Source organism: Hyla sarda, chromosome 6, assembly GCF_029499605.1.
Source record: "Hyla sarda isolate aHylSar1 chromosome 6, aHylSar1.hap1, whole genome shotgun sequence".
In the NCBI taxonomy this organism is placed as follows: Eukaryota; Metazoa; Chordata; class Amphibia; order Anura; family Hylidae; genus Hyla; species Hyla sarda.
Window position 1 is genome coordinate 73409488 of NC_079194.1, and position 21054 is coordinate 73430541.

General features: G+C 42.7%; 1 protein-coding gene across 1 annotated transcript; it reads right to left on the reverse strand.

Annotated features, from left to right (window-relative positions):
• Positions 1 to 7769: 7769 nt before the first annotated feature.
• LGALS2 (galectin 2) lies at positions 7770 to 14237 on the reverse strand. The gene is made up of 4 exons (XM_056528110.1): positions 14196 to 14237; positions 10706 to 10788; positions 9219 to 9378; positions 7770 to 7916 (listed from the first exon to the last, which is right to left on the reverse strand). The coding sequence occupies exons 1-4, from the start codon at positions 14235 to 14237 to the stop codon at positions 7770 to 7772; spliced, it is 432 nt and encodes a 143-aa protein (XP_056384085.1).
• Positions 14238 to 21054: the final 6817 nt, after the last annotated feature.

Here is a 21054-nt window from a genome sequence, read left to right on the forward strand (position 1 = left end):
GGCAGAAGCATCTTACGTAATATTCCATGATTATTAGTGCCCAGACAAGCGCCAACTGTGTGGATCAAACATGTCCAGGGGATAAATGCGAGTGCAAGTGCAGTGACTGTAAAAATATATATATGATATATATATATATATATATATATATATATATATATATATATAATAAAGGAGTATTGCAGTCTTAGGTACTATGATCTCCTGTACGAGGACCCAGCATTCCCGCTGCTCTGTGCGGCTAATGCGCGTGTTGTGGACTTCACCGAGGTTGATGACACGCCCCCTCCATACAGCTCTATGGGAGAGGCAGGGATGCATGAACGCTGCATCTCTGCCTCTCCCATAGAGATACATGGTGTGGGTGTGTTGACCATGGTGTCATGCTGCGGCCTACACATTTCCTGCACGGGAGAGCTGCGGCAGAGTCGGGGAATTGTACAGCGGATAGGGGATAAGTGTCTAGGGCTGCAGATCTTCTTTAAGATTTATATTTCAAGGATTGGTAAAATAACACTTTTTACTTAAAAAAAAAAAACATTTTTGTGATTTCTACTATAGCAAAGAGCTGGTGTGAAATTTTTTATGTAAAATTGACTTTTCACTCTTGCAAAACTGATGTGTCTGGTGTAAACCTTGGAACATTCTCATGTAAAACACATTGAATATCTGATGGAAACTTTTTTGTGCCAAAATTTTGGTACAAAACGCATAATTTTTGATGTGAAGAGTTTTGAATATGACCCTCCAATAAATTTCTGGATTAAAATTATCACTTGATGTTGCAACTTCTGCATCAGGGCTGCCCTCCTGTATTTACCTCCTGTGACGGTGCCTTGGCACTAAATCAATTTGGCTTCAATGATGACATTATGTACATTCCATTGGATAGGTTACACTTCAATCCATCTGGCCCTATTTTTTTTTCCAGGACATGAGGTGCTGACCTCTCCTACAGACCTCTCCTACAGATCACCTCTTTGAGAACACCACACCTTATCCAGACCAGATTGACTGTTTCTGACAGATTTTCAGTCCACCATACATAGTAAGAAGAAAAAACGTGGTCTCAAAAAGCAGGAGGTGCTCAACCCCAAATGCAGTTGTGCATTTATGCTGGGGGAGCAGATCCTGCGCTTGTGGTCCATTGTTAAGGGCAATCCCCAGCATAAAATGCATACAATGGGGGATGCCTGCAGCAGACTACAAGTGCCACAATGGCATCCTACACCAGGTAAATGGTGTGGATGTGTAACACATGGAATAATAAATAAATGTAGGTTCACTTCTGTGGTAGATGTAAGCAATGACATTGGCTAACCCTCAAACTGATGTTAAAATTGAGACATTAGCCAGTATATCCTTACATGAAGGACATACCTGAGCCCGCACACCAATGCCAAGGTTTCTCAAGTGGCACGGGACCTAACACTAACCTACCTGTGCCGTATGGGCAATACCAGGGGCCAGTGGGCAATTAGCGGCATTAGGTCCTGCCTGCTCCCAGTTACCTCCAGTGTGGAGGAGGGAGGAAGTCTATGAGCCCCACCCAAGTTGGCTGATGTGTTGCCGGCCTCACAGGTGGACTTTAATGCTGCCTAGAAAGTGATCAAGGCAAATTAAATGTCGAGTTAATACACCTCCAAGAGTCGGATCTAATGCCGCTGTAATTGTCCACTGGCCCCCGGTGTTGCCCATGCGGCACGGGTAGGTTTAGTGTTAGGTCCCGTGCCACTTGAGAAACCTTGGCGATGGTGTGCGGGCTCAGGAATGTCCTTCATATAAGGATATACTGGCTAATGTCTCAATTTCAGTTTGAGGGTTAGCCAAATGTTATTGTCTACTCTACATCTACCACAGTGGTGCACATAAATTTATGTATTATTCCATATGTTACACATCCGCACTTTTTATCTGGTGTAGGATGCCATTGTGGCATTTGTAGTCTGCTGCAGGCATCCCCCATTGTATGCATTTTATGCTGGAGATTGCCCTTAGCAATGGACCACAAGGGCAGGATCTGCTCCCCCAGCATAAATGCACAACTGCATTTGGGGTTGAGCACCTCCTGCTTTTTGAGACCACGTTTTTTCTTCTTCTTGTTTAAATCTTATAATTGGAGGTGTATAAACTCCACATTTAATGGCAGCATTAAGGTTCACTTGTGAGGCCGGCAACACAACAGCCAACTTGGGTGGGGCTTATAGCCTGCCTCCCTCCTCCCATTGTATGTGTGCCCAGTCACACTTGAGGTAACCTGGGAGCAGGCTGTGAGTCGGACCTAATGCCGTTGTAATTGCCCACTGGCCCCTGGTTCTGCCCATACGGCACAGGTTGGATTAGTGTTAGGTCCTGTGCCACTTGAGAAACCTTGGCATTGGTGTACGGGCTCAGGTATGTCCTTCATATAAGGATATACTGGCTAATTTTGAGGGTTAGCTATATGTCATTGTCTACATCTATCATAGTAGTGCACCATACATCGAGGTCATTTTTTTTAGAACATCACACCCAGTTTCTGATGCAATTCTGGGGATCCGATCATTTAGAATGCCACACGGAGGTCCCCTCACCTTCCTCCTTCCGGCTCCCGGCGTCTCCTGCTCTGGTCTGAGATCGAGCAGACCAGAGCAGAAGATGACCGATAACACTGATCTGTTCTATGTCCTTTACATAGAACAGATCAGTATTAGCAATCATGGTATTGCTATGAATAGTCCCCTATGGGGACTATTCAAGTGTAAAAAAATTTTTTAAAAAAAGGTAAAAGTAAAAAAAAAGGGAAAAATCCCCTCCCCCAATAAAAAAAAGTAAAACGTCCGTTTTTTCCTATTTTACCCCCAAAAAGTGTAAAAAATAAATTTAATAGACATATTTGGTATCGCCGCGTGCGTAAATGTCCGAACTATTAAAAAAAATGTTAATGATCCCGTAAGGTGAACGGCATGAACGTAAAAAAAAAAAAAATGTCCAAAATTGCTACTTTTTTAAATACATTTGATAAAAAAAAATATTAAAAATTTATTAAAAGTTTTTTATATGCAAATGTGGTATAAAAAAAGTGAGCCCTTATACCGCCGCTTATACGGAAAAATAAAAAAGTTAGAGGTCATCAAAATAAAGGGATTATAAACGTACTAATTTGGTTAAAAAGTTTGTGATTTTTTTTAAGCACAACAATAATATAAAAGTATGTAATCATGGGTATCATTTTAATCGTATTGACCCTTAGAATAGAGAACACATGTCATTTTTACCGTAATTGTACGGCGTGAAAACGAAAACTTCCAAAATTAGCAAAATTGCGTTTTTCTTTTTAATTTCCCCACAAAAATAGTGTTTTTTGGTTGCGCCATACATTTTATGATATAATGAGTTATGTCATTACAAAGGACAACTGGTTGGGCAAAAAAAAGCTCTCATACTAGTCTGTGGATGAAAATATAAAAGAGTTATGATTTTTAGAAGGTGAGGAGGAAAAAATGAAAACGTAAAAATTAAATTGTCCTTAAGGCCAAAATTGGCTGAGTCCTTAAGGGGTTAAGGCCAGCAAAAGGCAGCCTGGATTGTGGGGAATGGCCCCCACCCAACACTTGACCATTCCCAGTAAGAGCTGTCCCAGATTGGCTTTCCAACCATACTACAGCAACAGTGTCAGTCTGCATCGCGGCACAGACACTGTACAATTATTGGCTCTTACTTCACCAAGGCCAGGAGCCTTGGTGACACATACTGATCATCAACCACAATGCATTTCACCTCCTCACAATATATATAAAAAAATATATTTTCCCATTAAAAAAGCCTCATTGCAGTGTTACATAACCAGCTGGCACCCTGAATAGGAAAAACTGCCTTTCTCACTACTGCCCTTGTGCCCCATAGGAAAAACAGCCATTAGGCTCTTTTTTTCTCTCTACCTTTTATGTCCATTATCTGGACGGGTCACAACAGGCAAAAATGGGTCGATGGATCCCATTGACTATAATGGGGTCCGTTGGGCGTGTGAGGGAAGTCAGCTTGTAATACATTTTCATATATGTTTTCATATACTCTTTTATGTACTCCTTTTTATTTTACACTCCATCTTGTATATCATGAGCCATCCGCCATCTTGTTTGTACTGTACTCTTTCATTATGAACTGATCATGAACTTAATTGGCAATTATGGCCAGGAAGCCTGTTGCAGTTGCTGAGCTTACAGGAAAGCTGCAAGGCCATTTAGTTTGAAGCCTCACACACAGCGTCCTTACTGCTTAGAGATAAGAAAGCCATGTGACCATATATAATCTGGAAGTGTGCCATCCTTTCATGTATGTATGGTGACCCACGGTGTATGGCGGGACCACATGGTGTAGTGGTGTAGGTAGTGAGGCCAGATGGTATTAACCCCCAGGGGCAAGGTGTTGTTAACCCCTAATGTTCGTGACGCCAGAGTGGTTTTTGGGTACCGGAACCACACGAACGGTATCTCCGCTATTCCAATGGCTAGGTAGTGACAGGAAAGTCCACAGCCAGTTATGGTTTAATGGAGGCTTTACTGAGTTTAGATAGATGGTATTATCTTCACAGCTAGGCCAGATTTCCAGAGAGGTGGTCAGGAACACAGAAGGATCTCGCAGCTTTCTGGGACGAATTAGACTGGTAATAGACTTTAGATAATTATCTTGAGGCTTGACTTTAGACTGGACTTGACTATGGGTAGTGACAGCAGACATAGACTTTTGACTTACTGGAATGACTGTAGCTTTGCGGCCTTCCAGGTGCTGGTCACTAGCACTGAGATCTCTGGTGGTTACTGGTCTCAGTAAAGACTGATGGTACAAGAGAGAGAGTTGTAATGGCCGCCCTCTTATATAGAGAGGGGCTGAGCCAAAGCCCGTTGGTCAAGCTGCGAGTCATAGGTTAAGCTGGTGCCCTCTGGGTAACATCATGTGATAACATAACATGTGACATTTAACAGGTCCTTTAGACAACATCTCACAGCATCTCACAGGTCCTTTATACTAACTATACATTAGGACACTGACTACAATCCCATTATAATAAATTACATTACAGGAACAGCAGGGGAGACACTTCAGGAGAGCCCCCAGGCCACTGAGGGACTCAACCTGAAAGGGCCTAAGGGTAGTGCAGAACCATGTTCTGTACTGGGACATCAGATATGTCTATAAGAATGTGGTTTCTGTAGTAAAAACGTCAGAAGAGTCTGTATACAGCTTTGGCTTCTGTGTCATTCATTATTCTCCTAGGCCTAGTCGCTTAAAACTACTGATTCGGAATCAAACAACATATTTGAAGTAATCCATTGAATTCCCTAACAGGTGACATTGTTTTTGTAGCAGGAGTAGCGAGAGAAAAAGACGTCGCAAGTGCTAATTTTTCTTCCGCTATTGTGCCCTCCTTTCTTGACGTCCACTGCCTGCCAGGTCACAATGGCAGTGTGAAAGGAGCCTTTTTGTGTCAAAAATATTTAAAGAAAAACTTAATTATACTGATCTGAACTGTAAAATGCATACATTATTCATCTGTATGGTAAAGACTGTAAAACATTTTTTTTAATGCCAGAAATGCAGGTACTGTATTTGTTTATTGCACCTTACAAAAAATGATCGTCCAAGATCCCCAGCGGACAGCGCTGCTTTCTACGGTATGTGCGATACATGCACATACAGGAGAAGGTGTCCCCTCTGTCTGAGCCACATCTGCAGCTTATATAGAGGAGACGTGACCTCCACCCCTACGCAGCACGCAGTACAGGCTCCGATGACGACACTCATCAGAATCTGTACTGTGAAGGGGAGAAGGCGTGGGCCCCTGCTTTTGAGGGGATCGCTGCGTGAGACATCAGGTGAGCATAGTTTTTTTTTTTAAACTCTGCATATACCTATGGGGAATTTGGGGGGGGGGGGTAACTCTGCCTATACCTATGGGGAAGATGGAGGGGTAACTCTGCCTATACCTATGGGGAAGAGGGGGGTGGGCATATACTTATGGGGAAAGGGGGAGGGGAGGGGGGAAACTCTGCCTATACCTATGGGGAAGGGGGGAACTCTGCCTAAACCTATGGGGAAAGGGGGGGAATTCTGCCTATACCTATGGGGAAAGGGGGAGGGGTAACTCTACCTATACCTATGGGGAAGAAGGGAGGGTGTTTCTGCCTATACCTATGGGGAAGAGGGGGGTGGGTAACTCTTCCTATACTTATGGGGAAAGGGGGAGTGGAGGGGGGGTAACTCTGCCTATACCTATGGGGAAGAGGGGGGGTAACTCTGCCTATAGCTATGGGGAAGAGGGGGGGGGGTAACTCTGCCTATACCTATGGGGAAGAGGGGGGTAATTCAGCCTATACCTATGGGGAAGAGGGGGTGGGGGTAACTCTGCCTATACCTATGGGGAAGAGGGGGGGGGTGATAACTACCTATACCAATTGGGAAGAGGGGGAGGGGTGATAACTACCTATACCAATTGGGAAGAGGGGGAGGGGTAACTCTGCCTATACCTATGGGGAACATGGGGGGGTAACTCTGCCTATACCTATGGGGAAAGGGGGGGGGTAACTTGGCCTATACCTATGGGGAATGGGAGGGTTAACTCTGCCTATACCTACGGGGAAAGGGGGGGGCGTACTTTGCTGCCTATACCTTAGGAGAAAGGGGGTTAACTCTGTTCCTATACCTATTGGGAAGGGAGGGTTAACTCTGCTGCCTATACCTATGGGGAAGGGGGGGGTTAAGTCTGCTGCCTATACCTATGGGGAAGGGGGGCTACCTAACTTTATACCTGAATGCCTAACTACTTACCTACATAACAGGCTAACTACCTACATACCCAGCTACCTAACTATGTACATACCGGGCCTTCATACATGGTTGCCTAACTACCTAGCTAGCCCTCTACCTACCTGGCTTGTCACCTACCTACATATATGGCTTCCTGATCTACCTACCTAGTTACCTATTTACCTGGCTACCTAACTACCTGCCCTTTTACTGTGCAGGACACCAAGGAGGGCATTATTGCAGTTTGTGGGCCTATAGATGGAAAGATTTTGTAGAGGAGGGCAGGGCACTGGAAAAATAGAGAGTCGGACATGTTTGTCCTGCAGATGTTAAGAGATCCACATGGCGGTCTTATCCAGACGGAAGAAAAGGAAAGAGGATGCCGCTGATCAGAAAAGACGTAATTGTCAGTCCCAAAATGTAACAGTAATCACTTATATAGTATACACATCCTGTGTATAGCTGTTATCTACCACCATATGGTCCTGTATATAATCACTTATATTGTATACAGATCCTTTATAGCATACTGGTCTGTGTATGGTGGTTTTATTCAGTACAGTATAGCGGTATTATCCAGGTATTGTGTGGTGGTATATATTTACTCCTTGGATACCAGTATTATTGGTCATGGAAATTTACCTACGTTAAAGTGTTTCTTACATACGAGAAGACTGACGAGCTGCAGAGCCTAGGAGGGGCCCTTGCCTTTTTTTGTCTGGGGGCCCCGAGTGTTGTTGATAATAAACATAATATTACAGTATTAATTGTAAGGGCCATTTATATTTTTATAAACCTTTTTTATATTCCCTATAGACATCTCCTCTCTATGGGACCTGCATGCATCACAGAGGAGAAAAACACCCAAACATGTCATGCAGACCCACTTTACTTCAGTTTCATTGTTTCAATCAAGAATACAAAAACATTTTTAATCCAAAGCATCATTTATTGTAGCCATTGGTTCATTGGTATGTGATATTTTATTCATATTTGAAAGACGTGACCTTGAAGTCACCTTTGACAGACAGGTAAGTGAGTTTATCATAGCCATGGCGATTTGGGAATGAGATCTCATGACCATCAGGAAGTTTCACTTCAAACCTGTCTCCATTGAATTTGATTGAGATCTATAGAAGAGAAAACAAATATATAAATATGAAAGAGGTACAGTATTACAACTTACAAGTTAAAACACTCATCCCTTGTCCACAGGATAATAAATAAGTGTCAGATCAATGGGAGGGGGGAGGGGTCTAACTGCTGGGACCCCCAGGTGATATTGAGAACGGGGACCCAAGTGGCACCTTGGAATGGAGTTATGAGTCGCACAAGAATGCAACCACTCCATTCATTGTCTCGGCTATCATTGGTGCACACGTATATAATCAAGAGAATGACCTCCTCTATGTATGACTCAACACTCCATTTCGACAGGAGATAAGATTCCCCATTCTCCAGATTGTGTGAGGTCCCACAAGTGAGATTCCTTTGATTCCTGACACTTATCCCTTAACCTGTGCATAGAATATAAGTGTTTGAAGTTGGAATACCCCTTAAAGTACCATCCCCAAGACCCACAATGGTAGACTTTTACATAGTAGATCACATGGAACATTTTTACCCATGGCACTCATTAAAATTATACAAAAGGATAGTCTATCTCTTGCTGCATGAAATATCCTCCATTCTCTACTTCCTCTTAGTATTGTTGGTCATTGTATCATGAAGGAATATTCATAATCCAAAAACCTCAGGCTGCGTTGTTCTAATACTTAAAGGGGTTATCCGGCCAAAGAGCTGAACTCCCATCTCCAGTGTCGGAAAGTGCTTTGTTTTCGGGACTGGGGACATGACGTAAAGCCACGCCCCCTCGTCCCCAGTCCTGGAAACAAAGAGCTTTTCGAGACTGGAGACGCAGCCCCGCATAGAATGTGAGTGCTGCACGGAGATCACTGGGGGTCCCCCCCGTGGGCCCCCACGATCAGACATCTTATGCCCTATTTTTTGGATAGGGGGATAAGATGTCTTTGGCCGGATAGCCCCTTTAAGGAAGCCATGCACATAAGATAACTGTTGGCTGAGTGTTTGTTTGGCTGGCAGCTATCTCTTCCAGTCTCTTGGCTGAGTCTTTAAGTTTTGTTAATGTAGGGGTTTGGGGTAAGCCTCCTTAGGACTCTGCTTATCTTTCCAAAAACAAATGGATTGGGCAGTTGAAATTCATCATCATGCCTTATCCTTCTCTCCCCCTACCCCTGACATCATCTGTCAGGAAGGAGTTTGAAGACCACTGTATACATACATATATAGATGGTCGGCTCACCCATGTCTAACTTATATGAAGGCCTCTAGATATTGTAGGTGCTGTTGTATATACCCGACATATTGGTTGTTCCTTTGACTTGGCCTATCTCTAATATCATCAAACCTACCTTGACATCTGTCCCTGGTGAAAAGCACATGTGTCCATCTCTTTGTTCGGATTCCCAATTGTTGCTGCGCTTGGAGTTGCACACAATCGTATTCTCGTGCAGACGTGGGTTAAAATGTAGCGCTATATCACTGGAGCTGCGGCCCAGATTGAAGGAGAAACTGTAGCGGAAACAAGCAGCAATGACACGTTAGTAAAATACATGCCTTCCTGAAAAATACTCTTACTATTTTAGTTTCGTGAGGTCTACAGTGTGGATAACTTGAAATTAACCTTTTCGTGATGCCAGGGCACAGCTAGCCTATACACGGTCGGAGTTTTGAGACAGCTTCTCCTGGACCAGGCACGGGGCAATAAATACTCCAATACAAGGTTACGGATAACTTTCTTTACTGAGGCAGATTAGATGGTAATTCCTTTACAGCATAGATGGGTGCAAAGGGAGGTGCAGAGTAAACCTTGGAAGCCAATCACCTTGCTGGGACTTGTAGTTGTTGTGCTGTATGGTGACTGACTTGTGATGAATGACAACCAACGCTGACTTTGGTGCTGCAGACTGACAGAAGACTATTGCTTTTCTTCCCCAGGGTTTAGTGCTTACCGCTAGGCTTTGACGTTCACCTGAGTCTACAGGATTTTCCTTAGAAGATACGTGGTTGCAGGATTAGACTTCTGATTAGCTTGAGGCCTCCTCAGATCACCTTACACTTCTCTCTGACTTCTCCACACTGTACCTCAGGAGCTCAACTGTGAACAGAGATCTGCTAGCTGTAGTCTGGGCAGCTCCTCTCCCCCCCCCCCCCCCCCCCTACACTACATACAGGGCAATTTGGAGGACTCCCATTGGGGCAGATAGGTCACCTGATCCACTCTGCACCTTCTTTGCTAACAGACTTAAAGAAACAGTAACATAGAAAGTTCTTGAATAACAACAACAGCATAACAATATAATATATTGCGTCCTGAGTAGTGGGCCCAAGACGGACATTATGGGCAACATCTGCCTGACAGTATGGGCAGGATGCGGTATTCTGTACTGGGTCACCACAGTTTTATATGTATCTTTTCAGATACTTTTGATGTTTATCCAAGTATTTAGGAATTATTTAGTAATAGTTAAAAAAAACAGATTTGAATGGAACAAAACAGAGTTGGTGTGTGGGACAATTATTTTATGTTTAAGGTTATGTAAATTCTGCGGGGCACAGGGGAAATTAAAACAATTTCACTACAGTTCTCCTTTAAGGAATTTTTTGTTTCATTTAAATGGATTCTTCATTACATTTTACACACTATATATATATATATATATATATATATATATATATATAGTGTATCAGTCAGTCAATCTAGATATCATGGGAAGTTTTTTTTTTTCCCCCAACAGAGTGCCACACTTCATCGGTTCTAACCAATTAAACCAACTAGTAGATGCCCCCTTGCTTATCAAAGCAATTACTGTAAATGGAACAATGAAAAAGATCTTACTTTTTGGCTTCTCCTGGAAGTTGTCCTTTCAGCTTTAAGCTCTCTCCAGATTTCAGCTCCAGGTTCAGAATTTCAAATTTTTCCTGTTTTAATAAGAAAAACTCTGTGTTACACATTATATTTGAAAAAGCGTTTCTGTGAACATGTGCAAATGTATAACATAGACATACATGGACACAATAGACATGTACTATACTTGTCTTTTTTATTACATGTTTTAGTAAAAAGTATACTCGACTTTTAGGGTATTATTATTTCCTGCTGAGGTCCAGTACAGTCATCTCAGAGTGTGTGTCCAGAACATTGGAGGCCTCAAGTCTAAAGTCTGCAGCCACAAGTCAGCTCAAAATCATCTTCATGTTAATTCAGTCAAGTCAAGTCTTCTATATAGTTGCTGCAAGTCCCAGCAAACCTGCAAGGTCCCCCTGTGCCACTGGTCACCTCCATGGGATATTGGCATAGAGTGTATACATGTCTACCCTCAGTAAATCTACCATTGTTTGTAACTAGTGTTGAGCGGCATAGGCCATATTCGAATTCGCGAATATATGGACGAATATTCGCATATTCGCAATATTCTCGTTTTATTTTCGCATATGCGTAAATTAACGTATGCAAAATTCGCATATGCGAAAAGTAGCATATGCGAAAATTAGCATATGCGAATTTTTGCACATGCGAATTTTCGCACGCCAGTCTCACACAGTAGTATTAGAGCCTTCTTTACACCACACAAGCTGGAAGCAGAGAGGGGTGATCACTGTGATGTGTGCTGTGAAAAAAAAAAAAAAAAAAAAAAAAACGAATATTCGTAATTACGAATATATAGCGCTATATTCGCGAAATTCGCGAATTTGCGAATATGCGATATTCGCGAATAATATTCGAATTGCGAATATTCCCGAGCAACACTATTCGTAACTTGGCGTCAATATTACCTTTGGGTGGTTAAAGCTAAACCACACCCTGACATCACAACAAGAAGGGGTTAATAACATCTGCCCCTAGGGTTATAACAGATACCCTGCATTGCACCCCACTGACACCACATAAGGTACTGCAGGAAGCTTATAGGCCAACAGTTAGGTGAGAAGTTCTGTCTAAGCTGACCATACATGCTGGATATCTGTCGCCATAAATTTTTTGGCTTACAGCTATCTCTCTAAGCTGAATGTACTCAAGTCTTTAACACAGACGAATAGGGTAAGTCACTGTCATGCACCTCTGGCACCCCTCTATTGAGAATACAAGGATCGGGTAGTTGAAATCCTGAAGCCCAATCCTTATCTTCCTGACATCATCGTCAATCAGAGCTGTTGAAATTGGCGATAATCTAATGAATATGGCCAGCTTCATTTTAAAGCTGCCCATGTGGCCCTTCATTCTCGGTTGGTGTCCCAGAGGTCAGATCAATATCAATCATAGTGATAGCTAGAGATGAGCGAACTTTAGAAAAATTTGATTCAGCCAATTCGCCGAATTTCCCGAAAAAATTTGGTTCGATCCAAATTTATTTGTGGCGAATCTATATTAAAAACGGCTATTTCTGGCATACAGAGAACCTCAATAGGGGTGCTTTGTTCTAACACACATATGGAGTGTGCTGGGGTAGAGAAATAATGCTGTTATTCAGTATGACATGCAGATTACAGGCATCGCTTTTAGAATCACTGCCGCAGAGCGGAACAATGACAGAGCCTGGAGGTGGCATCAGTATGAGGAGACCATATAGTGGCTGAATGACACAGCCTGGAGGTGTTGGCAGCATGAGGAGACCATACAGTGGCCGAATGACACAGCGTGGAGCTGGCAGCAGCATGAGTAGACACTAGGGCTTCAAAATCCCTAAGATTAAAAGATGAATTTTGAAATTAAAATTTAAGATTTTGAAATTGAAATTGAGGATTTTGAAATTGAAATTTTAACTCCCAAGTTTTATTGTCCTGGGCCCTGGCGTCTGGGTACAAAGGACAAAATTTAACAAGGAGTAATATGTCACATGGCAGCACAATGACAGAGCCTAATGGGGGCATCAGAATGAGGAGACCATGTAGTTGCTGAATAACACAGCCTGGAGCTGGCAGCAGCATGAGTAGACACTAGGGCTTCACAATCCCTAAGATTAAAAGATGAATTTTGGATGATTTATGGTAGCTAGTGCTACCATAAAAATGTTTAGGCCCAGGCCCTGCAGCATCAGTAAGTCATATATTGGCTGAATGACAAAGCCTGGAGGTGGCTCAATCATGAGGAGGCCCTATAGTGGCTGAATGGTACAGCCTGGAGGTGGCTGAAGCATGAGGAGACCATACAGTGGCTGGTTTGCAAAGCCTGGAGGTGGCTGAAGCATGAGGAGACACCATATAGTGGCTGAATGGCACAGCATGGAGGTGTTGGCAGCATGAGGAGACCATAATCTGGTAGAATGACACAGCCTGGAATTGGAATTTAAGGTAATGTCCCAGGCTCAGCAGCATCAGTAAACCATATAGTGGCTGAATGGCACAGGCTGGAGGTGGCTGAATCATAAGGAGACCATATAGTGGCTGAATGGCACAGCCTGGAGTTGGCGGCAGATGAGGAGACAATAGGGCCTCACAATCTCTAAGAATAAAAGATGAATTTTGAAATTTCCATTGAAGATGTTTGGTACCTAGTGCTACCATAAACATATATAGGTAACGTCCTAGGCTTAGCAGCATCACTAAACCATGTAGTTGCTGAATGAGACAGACTAGAGCTGGCAACAGCATGAGTACACAAGAGAGCTTCACAACCCCTAAGATTAATTGATGAATTTTGAAATTTTCATTGAAGATGTATGCTACCTAATGCTACCATAAATATATATAGGTAATGTCCTAGGCCCAGCATCATCACTAAACCTTGTAGTTGCTGAATGACACAGACTGGAGGTGGCTGAAGCATCAATAAACCATATATTAGATGAATGGCGCAGCCTGGAGGTGGCTGAAGCACCAGTAAAACATATATTGGATGAATGGCACAGCCTGGAGGTAGCTGAAGCATCTGTAAACCATATATTGGATGAATGGCACAGCCTGGAGGTGGCTGAAGCATGAGGAGAGCATATATTGGATGAACGGCACAGCCCTGTAGGTGACTGAAGCATCAATAAACCATATATTGGACGAATGACACAGCCTGGAGGTGTTGGCAGCATGAGGAGACAATATTGTGGCTGAATGACACAGCATGGAGGTGTTGGCAGCATGAGGAGACCATATAGTTGCTGAATGACACAGCTTGGAGCTGGCAGCAGCATGAGTAGACACTAGAGATGTCCCGAACATTTCACCGGCGAATAGTTCCAGGCGAACATAGCTTGTTCGCCGCGGCGGGCGGACATATGCAATGTTCGATCCGCCCTCTATTCGTCATCATGGAGTAAACTTTGACCCTGTACCTCACAGTCAGCAGACACATTCCAGCCAATCAGCAGCAGACCCTCCCTCCCAGTCCCTCCCACCTCCTGGACAGCCTCCATTTTTGCTTCATTCTGAAGCTGCATTCTTAGTGAGAGGAGGGACAGTGTAGCTGCTGCTGATTTAATAGGGAAATCGATAGCTAGGCTAGTGTATTCAGTGTCCGCTAAAGTCCTGAAGGACTCATCTGATCTCTGCTGTAAGGACAGCACCCCAAAAAGCCCTTTTTAGTGCTAGAACATCAATCTGCTTTTTTTTCCCCCTGTGTAATCTAATTGCAGTTGCCCGTGAATTCAGGTAGAAGAAACAGACATGGCCGCACATCTGCAATCTTGCATTATGATCTAATTGCTCCTCGGCATAATTTCAAAAACTAACAGGTTGTTAGTATATACGTTTTGATCAAAAAGTACAAAGCCCACTCGCCACGTCAAGGCCACCTATTTAGAGTGGGTCCCTAACGTCCCTAGCATAAAATGGCGTAGCACTGGGCGGCGACCACCACCGCCGCGACACCAGTGCCCACAGGGGGAACGACCCACTGGCAGAGCGGCCCCAATGCCACTCAAACCAGTCTATGGCTTGCATTTAAAAAAAAGAAACTTTTTTGACTGTATTATAATAGCAGTCAGTTTCCTTCACACGTGTTTTGCAACAGCTGGAGGCACCCTGGTTGGGAACCACTGGTTTAAAGGGGTACTCCGGTGGAAAACTTTTTTTCTTTCAATCAACTAAAGTATCCAGTGTCCACTAAACTGAAGGACTTATCTGATCTCTGCTGTAAGGACAGAACCCCAAAAATCCCTTTTGGGGCTAGAACATCAGTCTGCTTTTATTTTTTTTCCCTGTGCAATCTAATTGCAGTTGCCTGCCTGCCAGCGTGTGTCAGGCTCACAGTGTATACTGTGCCCACTTGCCCAGTGCCACCACTCATATCTGGTGTAACAGTAGTGTACATTAAAAAAAAAAAAAAAAAAAAAACTTTTTTGACTGTGAAATAATAGCAGTCAGTTTCCTTCACACGTGTGCGTTTGATGGCCTGCAGGGCTCTGTGTCACACCAGTGCAACTCATATCTGGTGTAACAGTAGTGTACATTTAAAAAAAAAATGTTTTTGACTGTAATAGATTGAATAGCAGTTAGTTGTCTGCAAGCGTGTGTGTCAGGCTTACAGCGTCTACTCTGCTAACTTCTGCCAGTGCACAGTGCCACTCATATCTGTTGTCACAGTAGCTTGCATGCATAGTACCACTAATCAAAAAAAAAAATGACAGGCAGAGGCAGGCCACCCCGCAGGGACCATCGTGGTCGTGGTGCTGTGCTTTCCTTTGGTCCTAGAATAATGCCCAGTGTTCAGAGGATTAAATTGTAAACATAATGTGCAAAACATTAAGTAATACATTTGTAATTAATGGGAGCAGTAAAGGCCTCCATTAGGGTACCCCCTTTCTGCTGTTTTTACTTGTTTATCAATGAAACCAAGATTAAAGAAAGAAAAAGAAAATGAATTAAGGAACACCATGACCAAAAGAGATAAGAGAAGATGTCGAAGAAATTCGAGAAAGTTATGTCCCCTGGACATATAAATGTGCAGTGTTTTAGTTAACAAAGCCTTTGATGATGATGAATGACAAATCATTAATTGCTCCCTGTTTTCCCATATCTCTTCATTTCCATTAAATAGGTTGAAGAGAACAAGTTGATAAAATGCGGCCATAAAACGGGTAATAGCGGAGAGATAATTATAGACTGGTAACCACCTGCTTCATTACCAAGATAAATAAAGGGCAGATCTAATGTGCTAGGCACGGTAGACTGGCACCAAGGTAGCGGGGGCGGGGGGGGGGGGTTGGGTGTGGGAGAGTTACTTTGTAAGTGAGATTCATGAATAGGAAAACAGTTCGTCATCAATCTCAATTATATTTCAAAAATGTTCTTGGACATATTTCATTAAGCAACAATTAGATTTATCTCCTAAAAGGGTTCACTTATTTAGAAAACACACATTGAAATTCCCATTCAGGGAATTCGGAAGTTAATAGAGAGACAGCCCATTGATTTAAGTGGGAACCCTGTAATGCTTCATTTCCCATCAGATGGTGCAACAGGGAAAGTAAACATTTGCTGCCAGATTCTTCCCTCCGCAAACATAAACCAGTCGCTGTGGGGGTCTAAGCGGAGGATAACTCAATCTAACATATGACTTTATCTACAAGCAGCTATTTCTGCCTGGGTACACTAGATCTCATGTTTACAAATAATATAAGGAGGACTAGTTGCCAACAACCACCAGTGATCACTTATTTTCCAGCCAACCATAGAAAAAAAGAAAGAATTCTAATTGCGGAACACTTTATAGGAGGTCCTATGACTGTTTGTGATGAAAAAGTTATTACAATTGTCAACCCACTTGATCAATACTTTCCCTCCCATATCTATTGCAGAAAAAGCTACTCAAACATTGACATATGTTCTTGAATGTTATCATTAGTTAAATCTTATGACACACCTTGTAGATCCTTTAAGTAAAAAAAAATCTATACACGTGTCCTCGTAACAGTCCCCACCTATGCCAACCGACCCCTCCCCTCTGATCTCGCTTTAACCCACTTATATAGGACTCCTCTGCTCCCCGCCATTAGGCCGTACTGAAGAGACTGTTTTTACCCCAGACCAACCCCCCCCTTTTGTTCAGGAGAAATCTGCTTCGTTTGCCTATCTGCACCTAAGCCTCTGTTTTTACTGTTAATATGTTTGTCTTGCTCCTTTGTTTCATTATAAAAAATCTCTACATACTTAAAGGGAATGTTTTATTGGTATATAAACTACTACTTGTACTGAGATTATTGCCACTCTTGCAACAGGCTGCCTAGATTCAGTTCTACTCTAAAATGTTGCGATGATTAAAGGTGTTATCCAGGAAAAAACTTTTTTATATATATCAACTGGATCCAGAAAGTTAAACAGATATATAAATTACTTCTATCAAAAAATCTTAATCCTTTCAGTACTTATGAGCTGCTGAAGTTGAGTTGTTCTTTCTGTCTAAGTGCTCTCTGATGACACGTGTCTCGGGAACCGCCCAGTTTAGAAGCAAATCCCCATAGCAAACCTCTTATACTCTGTGCAGTTCCCGAGACAAGCAGAGGTGTCAGCAGAGAGCACTGTTGCCAGACAGAAAACAACAACTCAACTTTTTTAATAGAAGTAATTTACAAATCCGTTTAAATTTCTGGAGCCAGTTGATATTAAAAAAAAAGTAATTTCCTGGAATACCCCTTTAAGAAAAAAACATACAGTATTTGCTTCATTGTAAGAAAAGGTTATTTTTTTTTTTTTTATAAAAAGCTCCTGAAAAAACTACCTTGTCCTATAATTGAGGTTGTTTGAAATTCGGGCCTTAGGGGCTGCGATGGTACGGTGGTTCATACATTAACAATGGGCAGTGGCCCAGCTCCCAGCTTCTCTTCTGTGGCTCCCGGTTCTTGTTCTGGCTGGCTCCAGTGCACACCTCCCCGGAGTGCCTTGTGCTGGGATGAAGTGACATCATCAAGTCAAAGATCATTTCCTCCCAGCACTTACGGAGGCAGAGCAACCAAAGAGGAGCCAGGCCGCCACAAAACAAGATCCGGGAGCCATATTGGAAGAACAATACATGATATAAATGAAATGGGGAGGAAGACATTTCATATCCAATCCTCTCCATTTTATGTCCAATCCCCTCAGTTTTATATCCAATCACCTCCATTTCATGTTTGTTGAATGAAATGGAGGGGATTATATATTAAATGGGGTAAATGAACATGGAGTGGGGACATGGATGAGTAAAAGGGACATGGAATGAGGGGAAGGGTCAGCAAGACATCTCAGACAGTCCTCTCTGCCACCTGACCCAGTCATACCACTGAGGTCAATAGAAAATGGGAAAGAATGGAGATTCTTGCAGAAATTTTCTAACAATTTTTGAGCAAAATTAGGTGCAGTGTTTTCCCATATATGACCTGGATGTTTGCCGGATTATCAAATCCAAGTATTATTATGTAGGTATATCTGAGACTGAGACTCTGCTTTTTTCCCAGAAATGTTTGTCCATGGACAATATCTACTATTGCAGACCATCTACGTCTACTGAAATGAGGAACTGCAATACCAGACACACCCAACGGATGAGAGGGAAGCTGTTTCTGGGGGGGATTATTGTATCTACTCTCAGAAATCCCCTTTGAATAGAACACAACACTAATGGAAAAACATTATAGCTGTCAATCAATAAAGTAATGTCTGCGTCACTCTGAAAATATTTCATGAATAGAATACAACACAGGTTTATGAAAGAAAGCAGAAAATACACAGCAGTAGAAAAGTATGAGGGTACGTTCCTATTGTGTATTTTATTGCAGATTTTCTGCTTCTGAACTTCCTACCTATTGGCGTCAGAAGCAGAAAATCTGCTGCAAAATACACACATGGCCATGTACCCTAAGGGCATTCATGTCAATGGGGTCTCTTTTACAGTCCTTTTTCACCCGTTTGCACTCTTTTGGTTCCTATTCCATTGAAGTCAATGGGGATAATCCACGACAAATGCTCAACATAAATATACATACTGCAGATACTCCACCTGTCAGTTTCCATTCAGATTACTCACAGATTTTTCTCTGCTATAATACGCATCAGATTTTACACCTGCAAATCCACAGAGAAAAATCTACAACATGTAGAAAAAAAAAACCAGGAAATTAACTTACAGACATGATGCAGCGTTAGGTGGAGCGTCTATAGGGAAGCTGGAGTGAAGTGACTCCTTCCAGAAGGTTATCCCTTTATTATATCCCATATCATATAATCCTCCTTTAGTTAAACATTAACCTGAGGGACTTTGGACAGATTCACTCCCAATAAGGATGACTATAGCATTAGTGACCTAGTAGGACTTTAGGGAAGTGCTAAAGCAATCATTTGCAATGAACACGTAAATGGATTTTACATACATTTTGCCAATGTTTGCAGTGACTCAGTCCACCGATTTCCTACGGCACTGATCAATGTGGAATGTAAAGCGTCAAAGAAAATCTGTACAATAGTGAGGTGAGAGCAGCCTATGTGTCCTTCACCTCTGAGGGCCATAGATTGACACGGAGATAGGTACAGGTGAAACTCGAAAAATTTGAATATTTAGCAAAGTTCATTTATTTCAGTAATGCAACTTTAAAGGTGAAACTAATAAATGAGAGAGACGCATTACATACAAAGCAAGATAGTTCAAGCCGTGATTTGTCATAATTGTGATGATTATGGTTTACAGCTCAAGAAAACCCCAAATCCCCAATGTGTTATTATTTGGGGAGCCAGGTCATCTGCTGGTGTTGGTCACTGTGCTTCAATAAGTCCAGGGTCAACACATCCGTCTACCAGGAGATTTTGGAGCACTTCATGCTTTCTTTCCTTTTAAGTTGCATTAATGAAATACAATGAACTTTTGCACGATATTCTAATTTTTTGAGTTTCACCTGTAAGTGCCAGAGTTCAATCCAGCCACAGAGTATAAATCTTTACTAAAAATTTACTATCTGAGGGTATGTTCACATGGCAGAATTTCCGCGCTTGATGCTTCAGATTCCACAGTCATGTGTATTTTTTCCGTGTGAGACCATACGGAAATGCATTGCCGTCTACGAGACACTACCGGGTTATAATGGTAGTGTGAAAGGGGCCTATGCTTGACCTTTCTCACTGCACTTGTTAAGCTGGTCCACAGAATTTCCGTGATTCTGAGTGTGGGGCTAGAACCGTGCGGACATAGATGTCCCCATAGATGGCAGCGTCTGCGGAGCAGATTCCACCTGAAGAATGAACTAGTTCATTCTTTTGGCAACGGAATTTCAGCAGCGAAACTTCGTTGCTAATATTTCATAGTTTGCACTGTGCAGCGGAATCCCATTGCCAGCAATGGGACTCTGCTGCACCAGAATCTCCGAGCGGGATACCAGTCAGAAATTCTGTAGTGTGGACCTTAGCCTTAGGCCTTATGCAAATGGTAGACCAGTGTTTCCCAACCAGTGTGTCTCCAGCTGTAGCAAATCTACAACTCCCAGCATGCCGGGACAGCCGTTGGCTGTCCAGGCATGCTAGGAGTTATAGTTTTGCAACAGTTGGAGGCACCCTGGTTAGAAAACGCCACAGAGCTACATGCACAGAGCCTATACAGTTGCCCCTAAGTACCCCTTTAAGGGATTTTCCCATGATAGAAGGTATTGACATATCACTAGGATGTACCCATCCCTTTCTGGTCTGTAGAATCAGTAGATCTTTCTTGTAATAGTGAAGCCTCCAGCCTCCACTTGTGAATAAAACTGCACTACCGTCCTATTCACTTGTATAGAGCTATGTTACAGTAAGAAAACTGATACCCAATGCTTAACCAGCAATATGCCCCTTAAAGGGGTACTCAGGTGCTCCAGCGTTTTGAACATTTAGTTCAGAATGCTTGGAGCCAGAAGCCGTGATTGAGATGTCCCCGTTCCCATAGACATGAATGGAGGGGCCGTGGCATGCTGTCACGAGGTGCATGGCTGTGACGTCACCACCCCTCCCGCAGGAACCTGGCATTTGCTTACAATGCCGGGTGTTGCTAAATATTGCAGGTGAATAGGGGATAAGATGTCTATCAGTGGAGTACCCCTTTAATTCTAAGGATCCAGGGGGTTCCTGCAATTGGATCTCCATTGATCAGAAAATCAATATGCCAGCAATATGCCTTGACTTCCGGGGATGGGACAACACCTTTATCTGGAAACTGTCACCAGCTGGAACTTCCCTTTCAGCAGCAGTTTCCAGATAGTATCAGTGAAAACATGTTATCAGAATGTGTAGTAATAAATTACTATCATAACAGAATCAAAC

Excerpts from the sequence above, each read along its gene's own strand:
- LGALS2 (XM_056528110.1), bottom strand. The coding sequence starts at position 14,237 with ATGCAGCTTCAGAATGAAGCAAAAATGGAGGCTGTCCAGGAG. Across the intron at positions 9,379-10,705 it reads CTTCCAGGAGAAGCCAAAAA|TTTCTCCTTCAATCTGGGCC; the intron begins GTAAGATCTTTT and ends TTTCCGCTACAG. Across the intron at positions 7,917-9,218 it reads CACCAGGGACAGATGTCAAG|ATCTCAATCAAATTCAATGG; the intron begins GTAGGTTTGATG and ends TCTCTTCTATAG.